General features: G+C 43.6%; 2 protein-coding genes across 3 annotated transcripts in view; one reads left to right on the top strand and one right to left on the bottom strand.

Annotated features, from left to right (window-relative positions):
• The window catches only part of znf804b (zinc finger protein 804B), a gene marked incomplete at both ends in the record, with an annotated part of 47732 nt that extends 39192 nt beyond the window's left edge, over positions 1 to 8540 (top strand). Inside the window, one exon of the mRNA XM_080004709.1 lies at positions 8462 to 8540. Within this exon, the coding sequence (XP_079860835.1) occupies positions 8462 to 8540 (79 nt within the window). The remainder of the gene's footprint in view (positions 1 to 8461) is intronic.
• Positions 8541 to 10526: 1986 nt separating this feature from the next.
• Positions 10527 to 27130, bottom strand: part of LOC307234272 (uncharacterized protein) — a 44981-nt gene continuing 28377 nt past the window's right edge. For both annotated transcript variants that reach the window (XM_080005911.1, XM_080005912.1), the window contains exons 9-11: positions 26684 to 26737; positions 22319 to 22471; positions 10527 to 10840 (exon numbers count right to left, since the gene is read on the bottom strand). In XM_080005911.1, the coding sequence (XP_079862037.1) occupies positions 10655 to 10840; positions 22319 to 22471; positions 26684 to 26737 (393 nt within the window). In that variant the 3' untranslated portion in view covers positions 10527 to 10654. The remainder of the gene's footprint in view (positions 10841 to 22318; positions 22472 to 26683; positions 26738 to 27130) is intronic.

Below are 27130 nucleotides of genomic sequence, written 5' to 3'. Positions count from 1 at the left end.
TGCAACATGTTCACATTCACTCCTGCAGATAATTTTGGTAGGATCTTAGGAGGTCAATCAGGAGTAAACTCGGGGAAAATCCCGAAAATCCACACACACACACACACACACACACACACGCGCGCGCGCGCACACACGCACACACACACACACACGCACACACACATTGGTGCAAAGGGGTAAGTGCCATCATTGTAAGAGACAAAAAAAAAAACCCAGACTGTAAAAATGAGAACATGCGTGTCATAAAGGCTAGGTGTTAGAGGTGAGGAGCTTCATTAAGGCTGGAGGATGTAACCCGCCAAAACAAAGAATGAAATCTAGGGCACTTTACTGCAGTGGGAACACTCCTCCACGCTTTGTGGTAGAAATACATTTATGTCAATCACAGACTTTGATGTGTTTGTAACAGAAAGTTCTCTCTCTATCTGTCTCTCCTCTCTCTCTCTCTCTCTCTCTCTCTCTCTCTCTCTCTCTCTCTCACACACACACACACACACACACACACACACACACACACACACACACACACACACACACACACACACACACACACACACTCTGTAAATCATGATTTGACTTTCTTTCCTGACAGTGACTGATTAAATCATTACAAAGTTCAAGGATCGAGCCTCTGGCTTGTGGGACGGTTTTGTTGTGTGTGTGTGTGTGTGTGTGTGTGTGTGTGTGTGTGTGTGTGTGTGTGTGCGTGTGCGTGCGTGTGTGTGCGTGCGTGCGTACGCGTGCGTGAGTGCACATTTTAGTCTTTGTTGATTTACGAGCGAGAATAAGCTGTTTCCTCAAGTCAATCATTTCTGGGGCTTAATGATGTATAAAAACCAGAGTTGGCACTCAGTCACAAAAAAAAAACCTCCAAGCCGCACAGAAAGCCCCCTGTCAGGCCCAGATCACTCACTCTGGCATACATTCGATTCTTTGATTGTGGGCATTGATTGGATCGAGCACAAAGAACAGCTCACAGCTACCTGAGTGAACGAGTGGCCTAAATTGCTGTGCCGTATGAGAGGGGCACCCCACCCCTGTGCCACTTTCCCTCGCTTTCTCTCCCCATGTGGGAGGGCTGTTCGGCACAGACCTATTCACAGCACAATGTGTTCTGTGGCATAGACGCTGCATTGATTTTTTTTTTTGCTAAACATTGAGAAGCTGTATTTAATTTCCCATTGCAGCGATTCGGCCCCATGAAGGGTCAGAAGCCGTAGAGTATCCCTATAAATAACAGCGAAAGCTCCTTTTAGGATGGTTTTATGGAACGTGTGCCTCAGCTATATAATACCTTAATTACAGGGGGCCAGGCAAAATAACAGGGAAAAGCATCTATGGTAGAATCACATACTGTACTGAATTACAAATGCAGCTGCATCAATTAGTCGCGTTAGGTTCATTAACAATTAACACGAGCCTATGTCTCAGCTCTATAAGAGGTCTAACAATTATCACTCCGATATGTGAGTTTAAAAAGCAACGTTTTAAACGCCTGAATTTCAGGTGCATCTCTCACCAAAATTGCACTATTAAATGTGTCAAGGAAAACAGTCTTAAAAACCATGAGGGAATATTCCGAACATGGACAAACTGCTTCAGCGAAGAGACTTTATAGTCGGAAGTTGAAGCTCACCGGCAGGGATCACAGGATGGTGGATAAATACCACAAATTTACAGTTTCAAAACTGACGGCAGAATCGAACCAGCCCCTATGAACCTGTCTCAACAGAAGTCTCGACTGCACTTCATGTGCACTCCACAGAGCTGGAATTTGTGGCAAGATCTGCCATTTAGAAAAAGCTTGTATCCAAGGCCAAAGTACAAAAACTCAAAGGAGCACAGAAAACGGACACCCGACAAATTGCTATTTACTACATCCAGACATGGTTGTGTTTGGAGAACGCCAAACAATGCCTTCAACCTTCAATGCAGGCAGCTTGTGTGTGTCTAAAATGGCTCTGCACGGTTGTATAACAGGCAAGGACAAAAGGAGGAAATTTTACAAAAGCGGGTGCACCCTGTGGTGCAAACACTGTTACTTCATGATGTTTGCATAATATGCGAACATCATGAGGTAAAAAGTGTTTGCAATGTTTCAGGATGGCCTCCTTAAATCATCACAGGATCAACAATGGAGATAAAAACCGTATTTCCATGTTAGAGTAAGACTAGTCTTAGTAGTAAATAAGTATGAATATTGTGCTGTAGGTTAGATTTGTGGATTAGAGACTTTGGGCTTGGTGATACGCTTATACTCGCAGGCTATTTCTTTGTTGCAGGCTCACTCAAGGACAAGGCGGCATCAGTATCTTGAAATACACACATCTGCACTTACACACACTGAGGTGTAATAGAGTATAATTGAGGGAGCTGTAACAGTGAGATGTGCTGCTCGTTGTACGACAGCACGGCTAATTCCCCAGTTATGTTATCTCTTAGAGACAGATGTTCTCACTAAAGATTACAATGTACACACACACACACACACACACACACACACACACACACAGCCACACACACACACACACACACACAGAGTGCCTACATTGGGACTGACAGTGAAAATCAACTCTGGTAACGCGCAGATGCACATTTAATTCTCAGACAATGAGTGCAGCAGAGCAGTATGAGACAGCCTGATTGACCCAAAATAGAGCCCGGTGATGAATATTTAAATTCTCTGAGTTAACATGTCGAAATGATAAAATCGCAGATGCCAAAAATTCTGAGCAGAACATTTTCCCAGAAAAATGATGACAGACATTTAGAGGAAAAAAATAAGTAGAATTGCCTCAGCGGTAGCTCATGATCAGGCTCAGGTTGTTATCCTGTTGCCAATTGACTTGCAGAGACGTGTGATCCCTCCAAGCAGTAATTTGTGTGTGTAGTGTGTGTGTGTGTGTGTGTGTGTGTGTGTGTGTGTGTGTGCGTGTGTGCGTGCGTGCGTGCGTGTGTGTTTATTCAATCACCTCAGAGCTATTCCTCGGGTCAGATGTGACGCACCTTTTCGCCTGAGAACCAGAGTAGACCGTGGCTTGGTCAAAGTAATTTCACAGCTGGAAATCCAGTTTAAGTGAGAATGTGATTTGAGGGACAACAGGGAAAGGCCATTTCTATTATGTCCCCCATCTCTGTTTGAGTGCCTGGCAATAAAAAGAGCACCGACACACGAGTTTGACAACAGAGAATTGTCAAAGTGACCACTCTCTCTCTCTCTCTTGCTTTTATTCTATATTTGTATTACTTCTCCAGGGCAACAAAAATCCAAGTCCAGAGTTGAAATGAATTGAAACAAGGTGTTTGTGAGAAAAAAAACATTGCCTGTAATGACAAATCACTCAGCCCTTGAAAGAAAATGAGCGTGCTCGAGTATGCACTAAAGATGTCAATCTTCACAAATTGTTCTGAATACCGAGTTGTATTCAAGTTATTTCAGCACATTTCCGGTCAGCTCAGGTTCGTCACTGGGTCCAAGTGCAGCTACGAATGTAAGTTCTTTAATATAGAAATATTTTTCAACCTGTTTCACTTACGTGGCAAAACTATTGGTTGGTATTAGTTTGAATAAGATGGTTGCGCTGCGGTTGCGGTTTCGTTACACAAGGAAACGGAGTAAAATAAAATATCCTACTTCTAAAATAAAAATACTGTTTTGGCGCACGGATCACGGGCGCCTCATCGCTGACGTGTCGTGGTCACAGTCGGAGAGGGAGCGATCGTACAAAAACGATTTTGTTCTGCACGATTTTGTTATGCATCTTGGTGCAATTGCCTCATGGGTAAGGTAGTTATTTTATTATAAAACAACAAATGCAACAATTTTTTTCATGTCTTACCAGGACTTAATTTGGGTGGGGAATATGCCTGCATTGTCAGAATTTACATATTAAATTTTGCATAGTGCAATTATTTGTAAAGGCTTGACCTTACTCTAGCCAATACAAAAACTACAATCCGCACCGTTTTGTTATGCATCTGGATGCAATTGCCTCATGGGTAAGGTAGCTATGTTGTTATAAACCTACTGTAATAAGGAAAAGAAGGTAAGGGTGAAAAACAACACCCATGTGTAACTAGCGGTTCATTTGGTCAGGGAATATACCTGCATTGTCAGAATTTGCGTATGTTATTTGCAAAGCCTTGAATTATGTTAGGCCATTTTAAGTAGCGCCCCCTACTGACACTAGCAACCCTCTAAAAGTACATGTCCAGATCTGTCCAAAACAGTTGACCTTATTTTGGTAGCTCTTTCAATTACTGAGATACAGTATACTGTAGGGCTTCAAAGGGGACCTCTGGTCAGGGTTCAAAGGTCAATACCTCGGTTTAGGGTCCAAAGAAATCTCCAAACTTACATAAGATGAGACCTTTCAAAAATGTGTTTGGTTTTGTTCTACGATAAAGTAAAATAAATCCAACCCTGCCATTTCAGTGGGGTGCCAACCGTGGATTCCCAGACCATTCACATTCTAAACGGAATAAAATCCTATTTTTATTTTTTTTACTTTTCATAAGGTTGGCGAACCAGTTTTCTTGGACCAGCTTTTGGGTATGGCCAAATGTCCACTGGAGCTGATTGAGGGGTGGAGCTGGCATTACTAGGCAAGGGTGAGATGGTGCTAATGGGCAGGGCTAGGTTAGTGCTGGGGCCTGGCAAGTCTGGGTTGGTGCTGGGGCCTGGAAGTGCAGGGTTGGTACTGGGGTCTGGAAGGGCTGGGTCCTGAAAGGGCGATCTGAGACATAGGATGGGGAAAATTCTGTTTCCAAGAACACGTCCCCGTTGTAATGTTGAACCCCTGTCCCCCGAAAGCCGACCTGAATATTCAGTGGTGTTGCAGCCAGAGGATATGCAATTGCCACAATCCCAGGGACGTCATAGACTGTGATGGTTTTCCCTGGGATGTTCCTCATCCAGGAATCAGACACTGAGCGTCCCATAAACGGTTCAACCTAAGGTTGCAGCCTACGTGAGCAGCGGGATGGGAGGGAGAGCATTAATTATGTCATTTTCTTTGGCAAAATGTAGTGCACCAATGGAAACACGGGAGCTGCGGTTGTTGAGAAGGAGTAAGCATGACTTTTCCTTTGAACACTTGTGTTTCCTTCATCCGGCCGGAGGGGGTCGGCTCCTCCTTTGGTGGTTTTGGTGGTGCATTGTTGAGTAATGGACCCATCACTTGATCATTCGATGAAGTGATCCTGAGAATTCACCCGAGGGACTATGAAGTAGCGGTGAATATTGTTCCCTGTTGCTGAGACTGCACATGCAAGGTGCCCCTTTCACCAGATGTCAGTGACCCCACCTGTTTAAACCCGCACCAAACCAATCGGTTTGGTTTCTGCACAGTTGTCACACCAGTCCCAGCCATACTCTGGATGTCCCGTGGTCCCGGTGAATGCTGCTGGCTTTTTTTTTTTTCCCCTGATCATCTCTTCTCCCTTCCTTCTTTCCTGCCTTTCTTTCTTTCTTTGTCTTTAAAAACACTGACAAAATTCTAAACGACTTCCTGTGTCTACCTATACAGGTACCTATCTTAGTGATTTTGGAGCAAGTTGTCCCATGTGATATAACTTGCCCCAAAATCACTGAGACAAGTTGCCCCAAACTGTGATATGACATCAGACCGAGTAGATGCAGAAAACCAGTATTCGACTTTTAAGTAGCACCATCTGGAGGTGGAAAATATGAACGATGTGACAACTTGCCCATGTGACAAGAAGCTCGTTTACATAAATCAACAAACTGGTGAAAGTCGTCCTTGTCAACTCTTTTCTCTGAGTCCGAGGTAGACATAGTGGTCCCAGTACAACTATCTGTCGTTAATTTAACAATACAAATGATGTCCGTGTGCAAATGTGTGTGTGTGTGTGTGTGTGTGTGTGTGTGTGGTAGCGCTGCCTCCAACACTCTTGTTTCCTTTGAGTCCTTCTTTCCCTCCTCCTGTTTCCGTTTAACTGGTTTCAGCTTTAATACTCCAGATTCTGATAATTTCCCTCTTAATCCCTTCGGAGGAGCGACCTGCTTAACTCCCTAATTAAGTCTATGATACGCACGCACACACACACACGCGCGCGCGCACACACACACACAGGATGAAAGGCTCACACAGACACAGCATGCAGAATCCAGCGGTCCAATGCACCGCTGACAACCGTCATTTCCTCTCAGCAACGTGTGTGTGTGTGTGTGTGGCTCCAGCGAGAGCAGTGTGTCTACTTGTGTGAGGTGATTAAGTCCCAATCAGGATGTTGTTGTTATGACGACACAAGCATTTTTAAGCTGTTAATCCAGGATTATTCTTCCCCCTGCTCATCTCATTATGGTTGATTATTAAAAAAACTCACGCGCACACATGCACACACACGCGCACAAATATATATGACAAATTATCAGCTGTTTCCCTAGAGACTGCTGGGGTCCCAAAGAGGGCAAGAGAAACGTAGGTGACACAGATGCATACAGAAGATTCATGTGAATTATTTGTTCACTCTACTAACAATTCAAGATCAATAATTCAAGAATAATGACTGAGAATCATTCCATCGTGATTAGACATCACGATTGTGATGATTCAAGGTCTAAATCAATGAGCCAAAACTGAATATTTACCTATTTTTATTAAGTGCATTTTGCTTGTTTGCCTTCTACTAATCTAAAGCACTTTCAGCTGATGTTTTTTGCATAAAAGGCGCTGTACAAATAAGAGTTATTATTATTATTATTATATATTTTTAATTATTATTATTATTATTATTATTTTTTTAACCAAACCGTACAATGAACAAATGGTGTCACTGCAGTTTCTAATTTTGGGATTTTGAGTCAATATTCCATGCATATCCCGATTCCTGCAAAAACAAAAAAAAACCTGCTTTGTGGACACGCAATAACATTTGCAATTGAAATGTATCTTCCACGCAGTAATAACCGCCTTTGAACGTCCTTTCCTGTTGACTGGGTCTGGTCCATGCCCTCACCTCTCCCAGCGGCACCAGCGGAGCATAGGTGATGTCCAGGTGAGAGGAGGCTCAGGGTGGCTGCCTCCACCCCGTGGCCCAGTGTCCACTACGCTCATCTCACAATAGGTTAGCCCAGAATAACCGGAACAGGCTGACAGTCCATGTTCTGCCCTGTAGTCATTAATCACACAGCGCTGCAGTTGACCTGCATGTGTGCGCGCGTGCACACACACACACACACACACACACACACACACACACACACACACACACGCGCGCGCGCGCACACACACATGCACACGCACACAGACTCACACACATGCACACAGTGAGATGCACATTTACACACTTTATTTTTACTGTAAAGGTAAATGCTTTTTGGCAACATTGCTTCAGGTAGCCAGTGTTTTTAGTTTTTTTTGCACTTGGACTGAAATATTTTAAGCATCATAGACATGTTCCTCGAAGAACGCCGAGTTATATTTCGTAAACACATTACCATTCGTCTGTTATGGAATGCATGACGGAGGCAGCAGCAGAGGCCTTTATCATGTTGCGTTTCACAACAGGCATGGAGAAATCTGTAGCTCTGTGGGACAATAAAATTGTCACAACGCAGTGTAAATTGAATGTCAAGACCAAGACCAGTAAGAGCAACTACCAGCTACAAGCTACTTCCTACACACACACACAAATTATAATGCCTGTGGTTTGTCATTGAAGAAGAAATTCAGGACTTTGTACTCCTACATGACCCCGTTCATCACAGAAGCAGAGCAGGGGGAACCAGATGCACACATTACGTTTGAGAATAGCAAATTGATTTCCTCCGATATCGACGATAATGATAAAGAGATGCCGATAAAACTGTGCCCATCAAACCCCATTACAGGAAACGTGGTATTTTTTTAATGGGGCAATTCACAGCCGTGTTCTTCGGCGACCGTGTTTGCATCAAATGAAGCTATTCTCTCAGTACGGGATCAAATGAAAAGATTCTGATGCCGTTCACATGGGTTGACTCCCGATGAGGAAAAAAATAATGCTTCGGACGAAAAAATATACCTTTTCATTTGACAAAGAACGCGGTGACATGGGGGTATGATTGTGTCTTTCACAACAAGATAGAGCAACAATATTGTGGCAGCTACCTGCATGTTTACATTTATGAAGAGAACCCCGTGTAGTTTATATACTATTCACACAAAGGGGGATGGAAGGCTCGGAACGCCATTTTAGTCATTTTATTATGCCATATTAAATTAATAAATAAATATGCCTATGAAATAAATATGTCTGTGAAATAAATCCTGAAATAAATAAATGAGGCAATAAATATAAATATATAAATGAGTAAAGATGGCTCAATAAATACATTTTTTACGTAAAAAGGGACGCTTTTCAAAAGGCTACTTTTATCCATTAAAGGGGACCTTTATTTCATAATGCCACATTTATTTATTTCGGGGGACTTTTTATTTCGTAATGCCACCAGGACCAGCCACTCCTACCACTGTGTGGAGAGCACCAACAGCAGCGCCGGCTCCCCCTCTCCCCGCCAGCTGCGAATCTGAGACAACCACGCCTCGTTCATTTGCATGGAACAGATGGAAAGGTGACGCTACGAAATAAAAAGTCTATTGAAATAAATAAATATGGCAAATGAAGAAATGTAGAATTATGAAAACGATTTATTTATAGAACTATATTTACTCGATTTATATTTACATTTATTTTTTGATAGCGTAATTCATTTATTTAAAATTGTATTTCATTGACATTTATTTCATAGGCATAATATGCCATAAAATGTCGTTTGTGTCTATATTAAATAAATAAAATAAATATTTATTTTATCTATTAAATATAGAATAAAATGGTGTTCTATAGTCTAAGGCATCAGTTTGACGTGCTCCCTACTCGCTGCAGATTGACACTTTCTACACCAGATACAACGTTAACTTTAAAATTTAAGTTCGAAGCCAGTTTCCATCGCCTCTTCTTCTTCTGGGTTGGATATGACTGGAGTCTACCATGTCAAACGTTTTTATCCCCGCTGCTTTTCTCACCCTTCCACTTGGAAAAGAAAGTAGAGACAAACTTCTCAATGTCGTTAGTATTCCATTTCATTACAGTAATCCCTTTTTAAAAGGCTGCCAAGACGCATTGTAAAAACCGGGTGAAAGTCTCCTTTCCACTTATCAGACCGACTCGGCGCCAGACAGTTTGAGAACACCGGCGGAAATAAGAGCGAGGGGCAGAAAACTGTGTGTCGCATAAGTAAATTCCAAGATCTCTTTTGTTTTGTTCATTAAATCAGATAAAAAACAAACGGGACATAAATGCAACTGCAGTGTAACTGGAGAGATATGCTTTCTATGTTGACTTACCCCCCAACTACTGTTCCTTAGTGCTTGATAATTCTCACTTTTGGTCCACTGATTGTAATTGTGCGGGCAGACAGCGCTACTTAAAGATGAGCTTAAGCCATGAGGTGAAGTCTTTTGAGAGCGAGCGCGGGTGTGTGTGAGGAGGCAAAAGTACGCACACGGCTTTTGTTGCTGTTTTGTCCAAAAGATCCACAAAGTATTCACTATTTTTCAAGGCTTGGGCGATTATGCAAAATTCCATTAAACCAAATTTAATGTGGCAAATGTGGTCCCCGAGAAATGCAGAATCTATTATTTACAAGGAAAGTATTGACACAAAAACGTAGTTTTTACTAAATAAAGTCCCATAGCAACAGAAAGCAACACAGAGACGTGCGTCCCTATTGTCCCGACGGAGCAGTGGTTTTTTTTTTGGATTGGGACTGAACGGAACAGTTCCTTAACTCGGTTGGGTTTAAAAAATTTGTTTAATACATGTAGGAAAAAAACTAAAATAAATTGATCTAAATAGATCTCCAGGGGTTGGCGCGGAGAATGGCCGAGCACCTGCCCCTTTGCCCCTTGATGCCCCATGGTGCCCCTTAAGCGTGAATGGGCATGGAGGGAGCCGATTGTCTGGGCAAGATATATTCATGAGGAACGTGTCCTCGTCGCACCCGCCATGTGCGCTCAACGGAGCGCGGATCACGGGCGTCCCGATGTGCACCATCAGGGCGCACGTGACCCACGCTCCGTTTTTCTGCTCCGTTTGCCCAGAGCAGCAAAACACCTAGAACCGGAGCTGGGGTTCTAGGTGTTTTTTTACACCTGACCCTCTTAACATCTCTGCACGGGACTGTAGTCGGGACCAGTTGTTACTCGACAGCTCTGAGCGGAGTGGGCGAGAGCCTCCGCCTCTCTCTCTCTCTCCCTCCCTCCCTCTCCCCGCTCCAGTTTCAGAACACAGTAAACTGCACTTACACCGTTTCGATGGTCCGATTTTTTCTGGCGGGTAAAAAGAAAATTGTCTGACGTCAATGTCAATCGCCGTCGATGGAGTCAATCGATAGACGATTTGATCGCAAATTTGACCACGCCCACTGCCTTCACAAGCTTTTAAACAAATGAGTGAAGAGAGCGGGAGAGAATTTTTTTTTTTAATAGGTCTGCTTAACACGGAGATTTGATTTATTGTTTTATTAAACAACACGCTGAATGGACGTACAAAGAAGGCATAAAAGGCCCGACAGAGCCACACGGCGAAAACAGCTGTCGGGATTTAATGGCGGTGAAAGTGAAATAGAAAGTTAGGGCCGTGGTCAGTGTTCCATCGGTGCCTCATCATCTTCCTCCTCCTCCTCCTCCTCCTCCTCGCTGCTGGGTTCAAAGTCTCCCTCCAAGGCTGGAGCATCCTCCTCCCCCTCCATCTCTCCTCCCAACTCCCCCAGCAGCTGCTCCACGTGCTCCAGCATGGGCTGGTCGTCGCAGCGCAGCTTCACGTACAGCTGAGAAGGGAAACAGACAGAGAGCATCATGGGAAACTGGGAAACTCACTTTGTGGCTGGTTAACACACACTGTCGAAGTAACGGTGGTATGGTATGAAAAAAAGATAGTTTTGTTATTTTAATATTTATATTATTTATAATTATTATTTATATTATATTTCACGGTAAGGGGGCGTGGCCATTGGCAACGCTAGTGTAGTGAATACTGACAGACTGCGGGAACAAGACAGTCTGAGAACAGTGATGAGATGAGATGGATACAGTGTATATAGTATATACCGTGTATATAGTGTATATAGTATAAATAGCATATATAGTTTATATAGTATATACAGGTACATCTCATAAAATTTGAATATCATGAAAAAGTTCAATATTTTTTGTCACTCAGTTCAGAAAGAAACCCATATATTATATACATTCATTACACAGAGTGAAATATTTCAAGCCTTTATTTCTTGAAATTTTGATGATTGTGGCTATAGATAATGAAAACCCAAAAGTAAGTGTCTCAGAAAATTTGAATATTACATAAGATCAATAAAAAAAAGGATATTTTAAACAGAAATGTCAGACTTCTGAAAAGTATGTTCATTTCTATGCACTCAATACTTGGTTGGGCCTCCTTTTGCATGAATTACTGCATCAGTGCGGCGTGGCATGGAGGCGATCGGCCTGTGGCACTGCTCAGGGGTAATGGAAGCCCAGGTTGCTTTGATAGCAGCCTTCAGGTCATCTGCATTGTTGGGTCTGGTGTCTCATCTTCCTCTTGACAATAACCCATAGATTCTCTATGGGGTTCAGATCAGGTGAGTTTGCTGGCCAATCAAGCACAGTGACACCATGGTCATTGAACCAGGTTTTGGTACCTTTGGCAGTGTGGGCAGGTGCCAAGTCCTGCTGGAAAATGAAATCTCCATAAAGCTTGTCAGCAGAAGGAAGCATGAAGTGCTGTACAATGTCCTGGTAGATGGCTGTGTTGACTGTGGACTTCAGAAAACACAGTGGACCAACACCAGCAGATGACATGGCAGCCCAAATCATCACTGACTGTGGAAACTTCACACTGAACTTCAAGCAACGTGGATTCTGTGCCTCTCCACTTTTCCTCCAGAACCTGGGAGCTTGATTTCCAAATGACAGGCAAAATTGACTTTCATCTGAAAAGAGGACTTTGAACCACTGAGCAAACAGTCCAGTTCTTTTTCTCCACAGCCCAGGTAAAGACGCTTTGATGTTGTCTCTGGTTCAGGGGTGGCTTGACACGCGGAATGCGACATTTGTAGCCCGTGCCTAGGATCCATCTGTGCGTAGTGGCTCTTGATGCGCTGACTCCAGCCTCAGTCCACTCCTCGTGAAACTCCCCCAAATTCTTGAATGGATTTTGCTTGACAATCCTCTCAAGGCTGGGGTTATCCCTTTCGCTGGTGCACCTTTTCTACCACGCTTTTTCCTTCCACTCAACTTTCTATGAATATGCCTGGATACAGCGCTCTGTGAACAAGCAGCTTCTTTAGCAATGACCTTTTGTGGCTTACCCTCCTTGTGGAGAGTGTCAATGACTGTCTTCTGGACACCTGTCAAGTCAGCAGTGTTCCCCATGATTGTGTAGCCTACTGACCCAGACTGAGAGAGCATTTCAAGGCTCAGGTCACATTTTGCAGGTGTTTGGAGTTCATTAGCTGATTAGGGTGTGACACCATGACTTTCCAATATTGTACTTTTCACACTATTCAATTTTTTCGAGACACTGAATTTTGGGTTTTCATTATCTATAGCCACAATCATCAAATCTTCAAGAAATAAAGGCTTGAAATATTTCACTCTACGTGTAATGAATCTATATAATATATGGGTTTCACTTTCTGAAATGAGTGACAAAAAATATTGAACTTTTTCATGATATTCCAATATTATGAGATGTACCTGTATAGTATATACAGTATATATAGGGTATATATTGTATATAGTATACTGCATTTAGTATATAGTGTACATAGTAAATACAATATAGTGTATATAGTGTACACAGTATATATAGTGTATATAGTATATATAGTGTACTGTATATAGGGAATATACTGAGGGTTATAGTAGTTGGTTATAGTCCATGGTGCAGTTCAACTAAAACTGCTGAAATGTAGTCTACAGCTCAGTTCATTCTGCAGGTAAGCAACTTTGCTGCTAATGACAGTGTTGTGCTTTAAATAAGGGGTTTGGGGGGCAGTTAGTGCCTTGTCGAGGTGAAAATTGTACGAAATAGTTTGAGTCCTGATTGGACTGGAGAGACAGTGGATGGCGACCTTATCGTGCAGAACTTAACTGCGCCGACTGTAGCGGTGCCGCAGGAGCTGAGATACGGAGCAGGAGGAGGCAGCGCTCTGTGACACCGCCTCTCTTCCTCCTCCAGCGTTGTGTCACTAAAGGTAACAGCGCATCGCCGCTGCATCAGTAAGCGGTGGTTTCGGAGACGAGGGTAGTGAACAGCCTGGGGCTTTTCAAGTCTCAGAGCCCTGGTTAGCCCCGAAAGATCCAGCAGCAGCTGCATTCTGTCAGCCATGCAGTCATGGCCCGCATAACACCGGTAAACACTTTTTGTCTTCCATTCGGAGATTCAGCAAATTTGATAGTGTTTCGGCTTCACAGAGGAGACAAAATGACCGTTTGCACACTTTCGCAAATGCACAGGCACAAAGGAAGATGAACACCGATTTATTCTCTCTCACGCACACAGGTACACACCATTAGACGCACACAATCACACAAACAAAACGATTATCTCGGTGAAATATGCTGTGATGTTGCAAGAAGAAAGAAAATAAAAAAGGAAAATAAAAAAAGAAACGTGCTGCGCTGAACGCAGCCGGTGCATTTTTCCTCAGTGAAATACTCTTCTGGTTTGTAATTATTCCTCACAAAGTGGAGCTTGGCTTTTGTGTGTGTGTGTGCGCGTGCCCACAAACACACACACACACACACACACACACACACACACACACACACACACACACACACAGACTGGTGTACAGGGACAAAAGGCAGCTGAGTGTCATCATTCTTACTTATACTAAAAGTATAATGAGGCCAGGAGACTGAAGTAGACTGTGTGTGACTGCTTTGCCCTGGGAACAGTCACCAAGTAACAGCTGGTCCTGACAGCAGACACGCAGTCCCAAGAGAACTCATTTAAAGTGTAACAATTTCTTTATGGCTGTGTGTGTTGGTGTGTGTGTGTGTGTGTGTGTGTGTGTGTGTGTGTGTGTGTGTGTGTGTGTGTGTGTGTGTGTGTGTGTGTGTGCGTTTGAACTCGGAGGGCTGTGTGTCTCTGCAGGGTGGAGCTCTGGGGACATGCAGCGCAGCAGGGGCCCAGGCAGAAGGGTCCGATACCGCGGGGGAACGCTGACCCACTCGGCCTCCACTCAGACATCAGGAGAAGCGCACTGGTTTGTCATTCTGCGAGCGGTGTCACACTCCTAAAACGCCTGCAGACGTTTGTCCACCGTGCACACATTGAATAACACAGGGCTCTGTTTTGAATAGGCTTATGCTCAATAACCAGAATAATTTAATAGAACTGTCTTGGGGAGGGGGGCAGTATTTCATATGAGTTGCATAAGAGGAATGTCTGTGTGTGTGTGTGTGTGTGTGTGTGTGTGTGTGTGTGTGTGTGTGTGTGTGTGTGTGTGTGTGTGTGTGTGTGTGTGTGTGTGTGTGTGTGTGTGTGTGTGTGTGTGTGTGCGTACACCCACATGTGTAGAGTATATAGTGCACTGATGTGAGATCACAGTTAACTAATGTGTGCGTTTGTATTTATTTGAGGGACTATATTTGTACCATTTGCGTCAACATTAATATCTAAAGTTCATCATTGTGGTTCACTGTCTTTTCATTTTTATCTTTTTATTTTTTGTAATTTGTAAAAGCTTTAGTGTATATCGACATTTTTTTTTTTTTTTTTACTGTGTACGGGTTATCTGTTAGGTTCATTTTCAAATTTTATTAAAAAATTGCCACTTTATTTTTTTGATTTTTGTTGTAATGCTTTATTATTATTTTTCCTACTGTGTTGATGTGATCCGTAGAGACATTGCAATTTCCCTGCGAGGGTGAATAAAGTAAAGTCTATCTATTACACATGTATATACACCAATCAGCAATCATCATTAAAACCAAAAACCATATTGTGTAGCTCCCACTCATGCCGCCAAAACAGCTCTGACCCATGGAGGCATGGACTCCCCCAGACCTCTGAAGGTGTCCTGTGGTATCTGGCACCGAGACATAAGCAGCAGATCCTTTAAGTCCTGGAAGTTGTGAGGTGGGGCCCCCATGGACTGGGCTTGTTGTTCCAGCACATCCCACAGATCCTCGATCGGACTGAGATCTGGGGAATTTGGAGGCCAAGTCAACATCTTGAACTCTTTGTCTTGTTTCTCAAACCATTGCTGAACATATTTTGCAGTGTGGCAGGGCGAGTAATACTGCTGAAAGAGGCCTCTGCGATCAGGGAATACCGTTGCCACAAAAAGGTAAAGTACTTGGTCTGCAACAACGTTGAGGTAGGTGGCACGTGTCAAAGTAACATCCACTTGAATGCCAGGACCCAAGGTTTCCCAGTAGCACATTGCCCAGATCATCACACTGGCTCGGCCAGTACACCTTCCTCCCATAGTGCATGCTGGAGCCATCTCTTCCCCAGGTAAACAAAGCACACGCACCCGACCTTCCACATGATGTAGAAGAAAACGTGATTCATCAGACCAGGCCACTTTCTTCCATTCCATTCGGTGGTGGACAGGGGTCAGCATGGACACCCAGACAGGTCTGTGGCTATGCAGCACCATACACAGCAAGCTGTGATGCACGGTGTGTTCTGACACCTTTCAGCAGCATTCACTTTTTTCAGCAGTTTGTGCTACAGTAGCTCCTCTGTGGGATCGGAGCAAACTCCCTAGTCTTTGCTCCCCACGCCCATCAACGAGTCGTGGGCAATGGCCATGGCCCTGTCCCTTGGATCACTTTTGGTAGGACTAGCCACTGCATACTGGGTACACCCCACAAGACCTTCTGTACCATTTTGGAGATTATTGGCCGTTGTCAAAGTGGCTCAGATCCTTACGCTTGACCATTTTTCCTGCTTCCAACACATCTAACTTCAAGAACTGACTGTTCACTTGATGCCTCATATATCCCAACCCTTGACAGCAGCCATTGGAATGAGAAGATCAATGTTTTTCACTTCACCTGTCAGTGGTTTTAATATTGTGGCTGACCGGTATATATTGATTAACTTCAACTTCAGGTTCAACTTCAAGAGAATATTTGTCATATACATATACATACAGTCATACATATAGGATCAACTGGATCACACCTACTAGTAAAACAGGATGAGATTATTTAAATTAGTTCATTAAATAAGTCTGAATAAGTATTTTGTTTCTTTTTAACACTGATTTGCCGCTGAGATCTGAGAGTTCCAGAAAGAGAGAGAGAGAGAGCTCAAAATGTCATGGTTTACTTTGCTCCAGTTTTAAGTTTGACCTACTGATAAGTCACAGCCGATACACCTCACCGCACACCTCACCAGACCCATTAATGATAATAACAATGAAAAAAAACCACTAAGACAGGTTTCTTAGCACATACACACATTATTGTACTGGTATCAAAGTGAGGTTGAAGTAGACACACCTGGGAAGTAAGGACCCATGTTCCTAACCCAACAGTAACTCTGGGTGCATGTCTTACTGTCCCACGGTATAAATGTGATATACTGTCAATTGGATTCATAGACACTTCCACCACCCCAGGCTGCCCGGCATCTCGCTCACTCCCTGTCTTTGCGGCATTTCAGTCTGCCGGAATGAAGAAAGGATGATTATGGGGTGAAAACATAATCATCCTTTCACCATATTCAGCTTCCATGCCACATCTCTACAGTACCGGGACCCTTTTCTTCTAGCTCTCCTCGTTGCGGGCTCTCCTAGCTTTCTTTTAGCAGCTTACCTCCTGATGCTCTCGCTCTCTCGCTCTCTCTCTCTCTCTCCAAATGACCTTTCTGTCAAGGTGATAACTCCTCATGCACCCCTCTGTCCACTTAAAGGCACACACACACACCTTTGGCTGATAATCAAAAGGCAGGGTGATAGTTTCCTTGGATACCAACGTCAAACATCACACTTCACAAACTACGTCAATGTACAGGGTATTCCAAAAGGTTTTCAGTCCCCTTCACTTTTTCCACATTTGGTTATTTTACAGCCTTATTCTAAAATGGATTACAGTCATTATTTGCCTCATCTACACACAATGGCCAACAATGACAAAGCAAAAAGTTTAGAAATTTTTGCAAATTAATAAAAAAAAAAAACCCTTAAATAACACATGTACATAAATATTCAGACCCTCTCCTCAGTACTTTGTAGGGCTGCCCCCTGAAAGTCTATGAGTCGAATCATCTGTTGAAGACCCGTCAGTCGACTGAGATTCTATAAGTCAAGCAGTCATTTTGTTTTGTCGTCAGTCAGTGTGCACTACAATAACATGACAAAACAGATAGAAGCCTACAAAAATGTACACAGAGAAACATTTTAATGAGGAATTCTAAATAAGGGGAATCATGGACTAGTTCTCTGATATTACATTAGAAGGCTCGGACACAAAGCAGGAAGTGATGCTGCGTTCACGGGAACTCGGAAAACGAATTAATTTCGGAAGTGATGCTGCCGAATATTTGAATCTTCGCATTGAACAGCCAAATCCGATTCCATTGACAAAACTCGGTCGGGTACAGCCCTAGTACTTTGTTGAGGCACCTTTGGGAGCCATGACAGCTTTGAGTCTTCTTGGGAATGATGCTACAAGGTTGGCACAACTGTACTTGAGGAGTTTCTCCCATTCTTCTCTACAGATCTTCTCAAGCTCTGTCAGGTTGGATGGGGCACGTCTGTGTCATTGCGGGGTATTGTGTTTAGATTGATGAGGGGGAAAAAATGATTGAATCCCTTTTAGAATAAGGCTGCTACATAAAACCGAAGGGGTCTGAAAACCTTCCGAATGCACTGCGTGAGCTGGGTGAAAAGTGTGATGGGTGACATCTTCTTTTCCACAAGGGCAGCACAATATGGGTATACTGCATGCAACAAGTATTAAACATCTAAAACAGTCCTCCCAGAGACAGAATGTCATGTCTGGCGATTACAGGTTTTGAATAAAAGCAGTGTACAATGATAAATTGAGCACACAGTGTTTTTTGATTATGATGTGTCCCGCAAAAGACCCTGAAAACTAAAATGCTGGTCAATTAAATCAAATGAGGCTATTTTTAACCTGTCACTGAGTGTGGTAGCCTAAATGTTGGATACAGAATGTTGTTTGCACAGAATCAAGTTTGAAAAGCCTCTCATATATAGTGTTATATTTCCCCCAAAAAACAACACTGTTTGGTGAAACAGGCCGTCTGTAAACACTGACTACCTGTAATGTCGTTGTCAATAACATGCACAGTAATATTGATGTAGCGCTCTGTTGTCCGACGAGAACAAAAGTCTGCCGTTCTCTAAGCGTTCGAATCGATGCAGTTGTGATTCCAGACCTCTCATACATTTCAGGAATGGCAACTTGGGAAAAAAGTGTCAACATTATTATGTGATTTCGTCCATAACTCATTTATTTCCCATGGATGACTTAACAAGGACTGAAGCTAGCAAAGCTCCAACACTACCGGTTTCAGCCTCATTCCACAAACATTCGTCACTACTTACTATTTTACGCATGCTGTTTGATATTTTTTTTTGCCTGATCACTATTTTGTCTACACATCACATGTTGGAAGGTCGCAGAGTGATGGGAGGATGCAGTTTGGAAGCAGAGGAGACACAGAGAGCGATAAAGTAGTTTTTGCTGAAATCAAAGCCGTGTAATACATATGTTGCGCATTTTGATACTGTGTTGATGATAGAAAAAAAGCACTTTATTGAGAATATGCCCGCTCGCTCTCGCTCTCTCTCTCTCTCTCTGATGTAATGATACACAGATATTACTGTGTATTTATGCGTCAGAGTCTTCAACGCACATCAGGCCGGTAAAGGGGCCGAAATTAGCTGGTCGACCCGGGTGTCCTGTTTACATCAGAGCCGATAAAAACCCATGTCTATTGCCAGGTCACTTGACCTGGGACTGAAACCCGGGTCTTACCTATCCCACTGATGACAAATGCCGGATGTTACCGGGTTTTTCATGCAGTGGGAAAGGGGAAACCACACATACACACACGCGCGCGCGCGCGATAATGGTTGGGATTAGATGATCTTGAGTGTGAACAGGACACGTCACTTTCACTTTATTTCTCTTGTATGTGTGTGTGTGTGTGTGTGTGTGTGTGTGTGTGTGTGTGTGTGTGTGTGTGTGTGTGTGTGTGTGTGTGTGTGTGTGTGTGTGTGTGTGTGTGTGTGGGGCTCAATCACCAAACACACATGCACACGCCTAAACAGTTTACTCTTCCAGTTCACAACCTTGGCAGGGAGAGGCATTAAACTTGCATGACAAACACACTATGGACCAGCCCAACCTGCAATCCAAGCCCATGGGATTGCCTTTCAGCCACATAAAATAGTAAAGCTTTTGACCTCCATTTGCCCCAGCCACCTCGGTGCACACACAAACACAAACCCATCATCTTGTCTGCATACACAGCGCCAAGCCTCTTAGCGTCATACCCCGGCTGGCTGTGACTCAGATTCCATTTCAAGTCCAGTTTTCTATTGATTTTGTCCTTGCTACTAGTCTGCAAACTGCCCCCCCCCTTTCTCTCTCACACACACACACACACACACACACACACACACACACACACACACACACACACACACACACACACACACACACACACACACACACACACACACACACACACACACACACACACACACACACCGTGTCTCCCCTTTCGTTCCCATTCCATCACCTTTCTGTCCTTCCTCTTTGCCTTGGCTTTATACAGCTCCTGCGCCATGCAAGTCTTTGTGCATGTTCATACATTTACAGCCCTTATCAAATAAATAATGAACACATTTGGAACAAATAATTAGATATTCAAGTTGGCACACACAACCGTAATCGAACCTGGTCAATGACATAAGGTGCACCTCCGTATGGAGCCACCCACCAGCGCGTGCACACACACACACACACACACACACACACACACACACACACACACACACACACACACACACACACACACACACACACACACACACACACACACACACACACACACACACACACACACACACACACACGGGCGCAGATACACACCTATCAAAGCCATAACGTGTGAGGGGAAGTGGATGGCTGCCAAAACAAGCCATTGGGCTTTGAGGCCTCATTTCCATGTTGAAGCCTGTTTTAACTAAGCAGGCTGACTCATCTTTAATAATTAACAATTACATTCACACTAAGGAACAAAGCCCCGATATGAACAAAGGAAGGTTTGAAAACACACACACATACACAAAGCTAAGGATTTAAGTAAACCATGAGGGGCACCATTCAATGCCTATGTGCATTTACCTTCACATAACTCTTATGCCTGTTGCTGGGCCTGTCACTGCCCAAAAACTGCAATTCTGTTTACTCGTCACGCTCCAAGGTCCCCCTTTTTATTCTCCTGACAGTTTCTTATTTTTTTACTTTCTCCATCTATTAGTGCCAGTTCTTTCCGAGAAAAACAGCTAAGTACTTTACGTGCGCTAGAAACCTTCGCTATTTATTTTTCTGTTTTTGTAAGCCTTAATAACATCCTTAAAAAGAAAAACAACATGATCGCTTAAATCTACATGGGTACTTTTGTACTGCATCCTCAAATGCCCTCACTTTCATTTCAAGCACCCCTTTAATTTCATCATTCAACTCGTTCAATTCTTCTTTCCATCGTTTCAGCGCCCCTTCAACCACTGCACCCCTCTCTCTCTCTCTCTCTCTCTCTCTCTCTCTCTCTCTCTCTCTCTCTCTCTCTCTCTCTCTCTCTCTCTCTCTCTCTCTCTCTCTCTGTGGCAGCTAAAAGCCCACCCCACAGTTTGTGTCTTGGCCCTCCCCAGTGGCTGCCAGTTAGGCAGACCTATCATCAGACTGCATGCCAGAGAGTCAGACATCACTACACTGCCACTCTGCAGCCCCTACTCAGCTGTGCAGGGAAGAGATGCAGAGCGAGGTGAAAAGGAGAGGAAGGCAGAGGAGGGGAGGCAGTTCTGCCATCCCCCTGGTTCCTGCCGTCTGATTTACAAGCCTATTGGATTTTAGACTTACATGAATCACCGCTCCATGTAGGCAATGCTGTCTGACAGAATGAATGAGAAACATCATTCTGTATGTGCATACATTTGTGTGTGTGTGTGTGTGTGTGAGAGATGCAGGGCGGGGGGGGGGCAGACTCTGGGAGATCAGAAGCAAAAGACATGCTAATAGAAACAAGAGAGTCAGCCCGTAAGCGAAGTGTGACTCGCCCCGTGTCGCGAACCCCCGCGACACAGGGCGAACTCCTTCCCCGTGAAGAAGATCCGCACAGCATATGCAGAGTGTCACATCGGGCGTGAAAAGAGTGACCCCTCTGTGTCCTCTTTTTCTGAGGCCGGCGGTAGAATATTCATCTGAGGGAATACAAAGAGACTCGTTTCACGAGTTGCACGCCGCCTAGACTGCCATAGCGGGGCGATGGATTGCTCGAGCCAGAGCCACGGCACATTACGTAGCCGGTGATAAGACGCCGCCGCTGGAAAAGGGGGAGCAGGTCGCAAAACACACGCACGCATGGTTGTAGTCAAGTGGCTTTTAAAAGCGGATCCGCCGAGAGAAGGGCTGGCTCCAACGAGCAATACGAGGGAGGCTTCCTGGGAGTTTTATCACCTCTACGGGGTGGAGGAAAAACACTGTTCTAAAGTAGCCAGAACCTGTTTATCTTGCGCAGTTAATTACTACTACAGTTTATTACCACCGCTAAAAGATGATTACCATTGACAACTTCAACAAACAATACATGGAACAAACAAAATTATTGTATATTGTCATTGTTATTAAGATAAAACTTGCCAAGAGGGAGCAGTTGATGGAAAAAATAAAAAGTCCAAGGCAGGCTCCTCAGTGCATTACTACACCTTTATTATTATTATTATCGGCTAATTTGTGTTATCGTATAACAATACAGCAAGGCATTGTGACCCCACATGGACCCAAGGATGCAAAGGACAATGCGGGGAGCTATCGAGCAGGCAACTCAATGGACTTACAGGGAAATTCTGACTTTGCCCAAGCGTAAACCAACTGAAATAGGGAATGGGGCCCAGTGGACAGTAAGCTAGTTGTTCTGATAGGTGATCCTTAAAAATCCGGTCCAAAATGTCTCGTACAAAGGACTCGACAGTAATTAATTCACAGAGTAGCTGAGGCCCAAGGAGGACCCATGTGACCACGCCTACCTTCTTAGCCCTGGTCAGGTACGACCTGGCCGCCTCCTTCAGGGCATCAAACTCGTCTCTTTCCGCCGCCGCCGCTTCCCTCTCCTCTTTCACCCGCTGCTCCCTGGCCCGGTCCAGCTGAAGGTAGCACACCCAGCCAGAGAGGTACCAAACCTGAGGGAGAGAGATTGAGAATTGAATTTCATAAAAACAATCCTATCAAAAAATACCTTTTGTATAAGCCTGTGTGTAGCGTTTGTTCCTATAAAAACTGCCATCATTACTCCACTGCAAGCTACTTTGGGGTTACAGAAAGGTAGGGAACTGAAATGGTAATTCCATCTCCTAAGACGGCATTTGACAAGTCATTTCGATTCCCTTTACCGTCTTAGTGAACACTGCGGAGGTGGGAGGAGCTACTCCACATTTAACGTTTCCATCATAATTTGGATTTTGCGCTATTTGAAGTGTGACACGGTCTTTGAAAATCCAAAAATCTAAGTCCAAACGGAAAAGAGAAAGACATGTCCATTGTCATTTTGACATGGGTACCACAAGCCCACTCTAAGAATGTGCACATAATTGAGGAAGTTCATTGTTCACTTCCATTTGACATTAGTCAGAAAAAATATAAAAATTATATAAATATATATATACATATTATTGTAGTTGTACAAAATTAACTCGGAAAAGTGAATGAAGATAAAAAAGTAGAGTAAAGTCAATTAAAGTTACGTACTCAGTCTAGCTACTTCTTTGAACAATGACATAAGGAAATAGGTTGGGGATCAAATACCAGATTTAAGCTGTATACTGTTTTTTTTTCATATACAATTTGACCTGCTAAACTCAAACACACCGAGTGCCAATGTTGGTGTAACCCATAGCAATGGAGATGAGGAAACAGGGCATTCTTGTCTCATTAACCTTTCCAACTCTAAGTCTTCAAATCACGATTCACATCCGAGCTTTTAACAGCGCTCGGGTCCGTCTTGACATCATTCAACTCACCGACAGGAATTTGGTCCTTTTCCTTGCCTGCCTCCTATGCGCAAGAAATTCTTTTTTGATGATTTTTTTTTTTTCCCCAATTCAATGGCTTTTGCATTAAGCTTCCGTGACAATATTCTCACAATGTTGTTCAACAGTTCAAAGAGAGATGCTTTGGATTTTTCCTCCCTTTGCATCATGTGGCGGGCACCAAAGTGGTGATCCGGCAGTGCATATGAATGTACCGCTGCTTTCTCCAAAATGTCCAACTCCATTCTTTGGACATTGGTATCTATGATAATCCATTGTTGCATTCTTTCCAGTATGTTTGTCTCTCTTGGGCTGAATACATTTTCCCGCCGTAATTCCCTGTCACTCAAACTAGTCTAAAAGTTGACAATAACTTTGATTGTTACAGGTCACCATCTTGTCACAATCTCTGAACAGCGAGAGAGAAACCTGCTTCAACTTGAATGCTGTTGAACAGGACACCGATGACACTAAGTATACACCTGTCGTGCATACTTTATTAATCACTGGTCACTGGTCAAAACTGTGATGTTTTGAGCCGTTAGATGTGGCATAAATTTGATTTTTCTGTGAGGGGAAGTGTAATTTGCAATAGTATTAAACTGGACTGTGTGTGTGTGTGTGTGTGTGTGTGTGTGTGTGTGTGTGTGTGTGTGTGTGTGTGTGTGTGTGTGTGTGTGTGTGTATGTGTGTGTGTGTGTGTGTGTGTGTTAGTGGTATTTCATGAATGAAATGAATATATTGAATGAATTAATAAATGAATACTCTAAATCCAGTTAAAAACTGGAAAACATTTGAAAGGAAATGAATGAGTTGGATTGTACGTGTTCCCCCATCAAGGGATCCATTCCACAGCACTGGGTAAACAAAGCCACCTGTGTCCATAGCAGCAGGTGTGGGTGGGTGTGTGTGTGTCTGTGTGTGTGTGTGTGTGTGTGCGTGTGCGTGTGTTAAACCAAATAAATGCGGCTAATACATTAAAATGTGTTTTCTTTGATATAGTCGTTCTACACAGTACATTTCCCCCCACACTCCAGATAACTAAGACAAGGTTTATGGCAAAAAAAAAAAAATGAACATGAAGGAAAGGAATCAGCAGAGGAATCCTCTGTGCTGGAGTCACATTGGTCTGTTTTCTGTTTGACAACACTGCTTTCTCTTTTTTTTTTTTGAGAATAGAACCTTTCTTTGACTCTCTGTTATTGGAACTGGCTGCTCTCTCTTTTTTTTTTTTCCTTTTCATTTTTGGGGGGCTGATTTCATGACCCACTCAGCCTCCACCGTATGACCACGTATGATCTCTCCTCTTCACGAAACCTCAGCCACATAAAAGTGCTGCCCGGTCTTCAGGATTTACAGCATCCAATGCTTTTCTCAGTTCGATAAAGCCGCCTCTCACTAGTAGAATAACCTCGACGTTACTATTCCACACACTGCCCCCACTCACACTTTATGATACTATTACGAAAATCTCCACCATCTCTATTAGCACAAGAGTATAATAAGCTGTACCAGATGCACAACAATTATTACAAGATATTAAAAAGACGAAGAAAAAAGTCGACGAAAATAAACATATTGACGCAATCATTTATTCACTACCCGTCCGGCTACATGTGATAGGATCTTTTTTTTTACTCAACCCCATTGAACATTTTGTCATGGGGTTAAATTATTTCAAAGTGAATTGAGGTTTCTCCTTCATCAAACTAAATATAAACCCAAGTATCTCTCGCATCCTGAGAGAATTAAAAATGAAGAACAAAAATTTGAAGGTTTTGCATTTCAAAATAGATCATACTCCCTCACATCTTGTGCCGTGGATGTTTTTTTTTTCCGTTTCCAACTTGTTCTGGCTCTGTCTTCTCAGCACGATTTAGAGTTTTAGCAAACTATATTAAACATTACCCTTCTTATTACACTGTGACACTTTTTTTTTTAATTACCTTCCCGCTTTAAGCAGTGTGTATTAAAAATAAAAACTGAAATTATTGTCATGCTCCGCATTTCAATAATTAAAAAGGCTTGTATCCGTCAAGCGAGTATCCTCGCAATCCCACCGTGCACAGGAACATTGTGTCATTCTGTCTCTGTGCTGTGGGATGAATAAAGATTGTTCTCGCCCAAAGAGAAAAACACCCGGCTGAGGTGGATTCCTCATCCAATTTCCCCCTATACAAACTCACACTTCTTCCACGCCCCGGGAGATGCTTCACCCCTGCTCGTCACGTCCCAAACGCACGCGTTCAGCCGGGGATCTCTACACGTGTGCATGCATGTGCGCTGCACTTACGCCGGCTTCTCATGTCGAGGCCGGAGATCACCCTCCCACCGGTGCTCGAGTAGCGGGAGACGCGCATTAGCTTTATTCATTATTCATCGAGGCCAGAGGCAGTTGGGACCTGCAACTCAGTCAAATCAACCATTTAACTAACAAACACATCATAGCATGCTACGCTGAATGCACAATACGGAGCCAGTGGGAGGGCACCTCCGCCGGCGGTGTTTATCGGAGCAGCCGCAGCACCGGATGACCGTGCGGAGACATGAGTTTGGATGTTAGGCACATGGAGCCGGCGCTCCATCTTACCTCAGTGCTAACAAGGAAGGCAGAGATTGCGTACTGTGAATATCAATATGCTCCTCGTCGGACTTTTCTCGGAATGCAGAATTGTATTTGTGTGTGTATCCCAGTCGGTTTCTCTTAACGCAAAGTTGAAATCCAGTGTCTGTGTGTGTGTGTGTGTGTGTGTGTGTGTGTGTGTGTGTGTGTGTGTGTGTGTGTGTGTGTGTGTGTTAGAGGAAGAGAATCGTCATTTCGCTGACAATAAAACAATTCTCAAAGCAGTTTGATTAGTGGCTCTATTAAATGATGGTCCGTTTTAACTTCTGCGTAGTAGTGGGAAACATTGAGCGTAAAAACTCAAAATATTAAGACAGTTAGCTAATTAAAAACTTCAAAGTTTGCACTCTACCCCTCCCAGAGAAAACCCTCAGCCCGCATAAAGAGACAGTGAGAGTGAGCGTCAATCATCTCAATGAGATTAGAGCCATTTGGAAGGAAGAAGGCACATCTTAGTTCCCATATGGCGCAGTGAAGAGGAGAACAAAAGCCTGCCATATCAACAGAGTACCTTTGAACAAGAGTTGCGAGGAACTCAGTTTCCACTTATTTCCAGACTCAACGTTACGTAAGGGATGTTCCGACTTCTGGGGACAATATGCTACGAAGCAGCTGGGCCACGGAAACAAGAGCAAACAGCTTTTTCCTGACAGACTTAATGGAAACAATTACAGGGACCCGGAGACAAAAGTCTAATTCCTTTTATCCGTACTCAACAAAGCAGACTGCCCTTCATCACTCACTTGGACCACCTCGTCATCCTCTTCCAGAAGAGACTCCAGCACGTCCACCGCTGTCTGGTGAGAAGGAGAGGAGAGAGAAGGAGAGAGTAAGAGAATGAATATTAAAGGAGAAAATTCATGTCAGCTTAAAAGTTTAAACATGGTTACATCAGCGCATTATGACATGTTAGAGGATGGACAAGGACTTGTGTATTCCCTCAATGGTTCTTTTGTCCACCCATCCCACACACACACACATACACATACACACACACACACACACACACACACACACACACACACACACACACACACACACACACACACACACACGGTTATATCTCAGGCCGCTTAATCAATCAAGAGTGATCAGCGGGTCTGATAAGCTGCTAAGAGACTAGTGTCCCATAGACAATGTCATCAATAGCAACAAGACAAGAGACGTGACCGTCGATACACACGCACAGA

Source organism: Zeus faber (assembly GCF_960531495.2).
Source record: "Zeus faber genome assembly, chromosome: 8".
Taxonomy (NCBI): Eukaryota; Metazoa; Chordata; class Actinopteri; order Zeiformes; family Zeidae; genus Zeus; species Zeus faber.
Note: the sequence above shows the minus strand (reverse complement) of the source record. Positions and strands in the feature narration are given on the sequence as shown.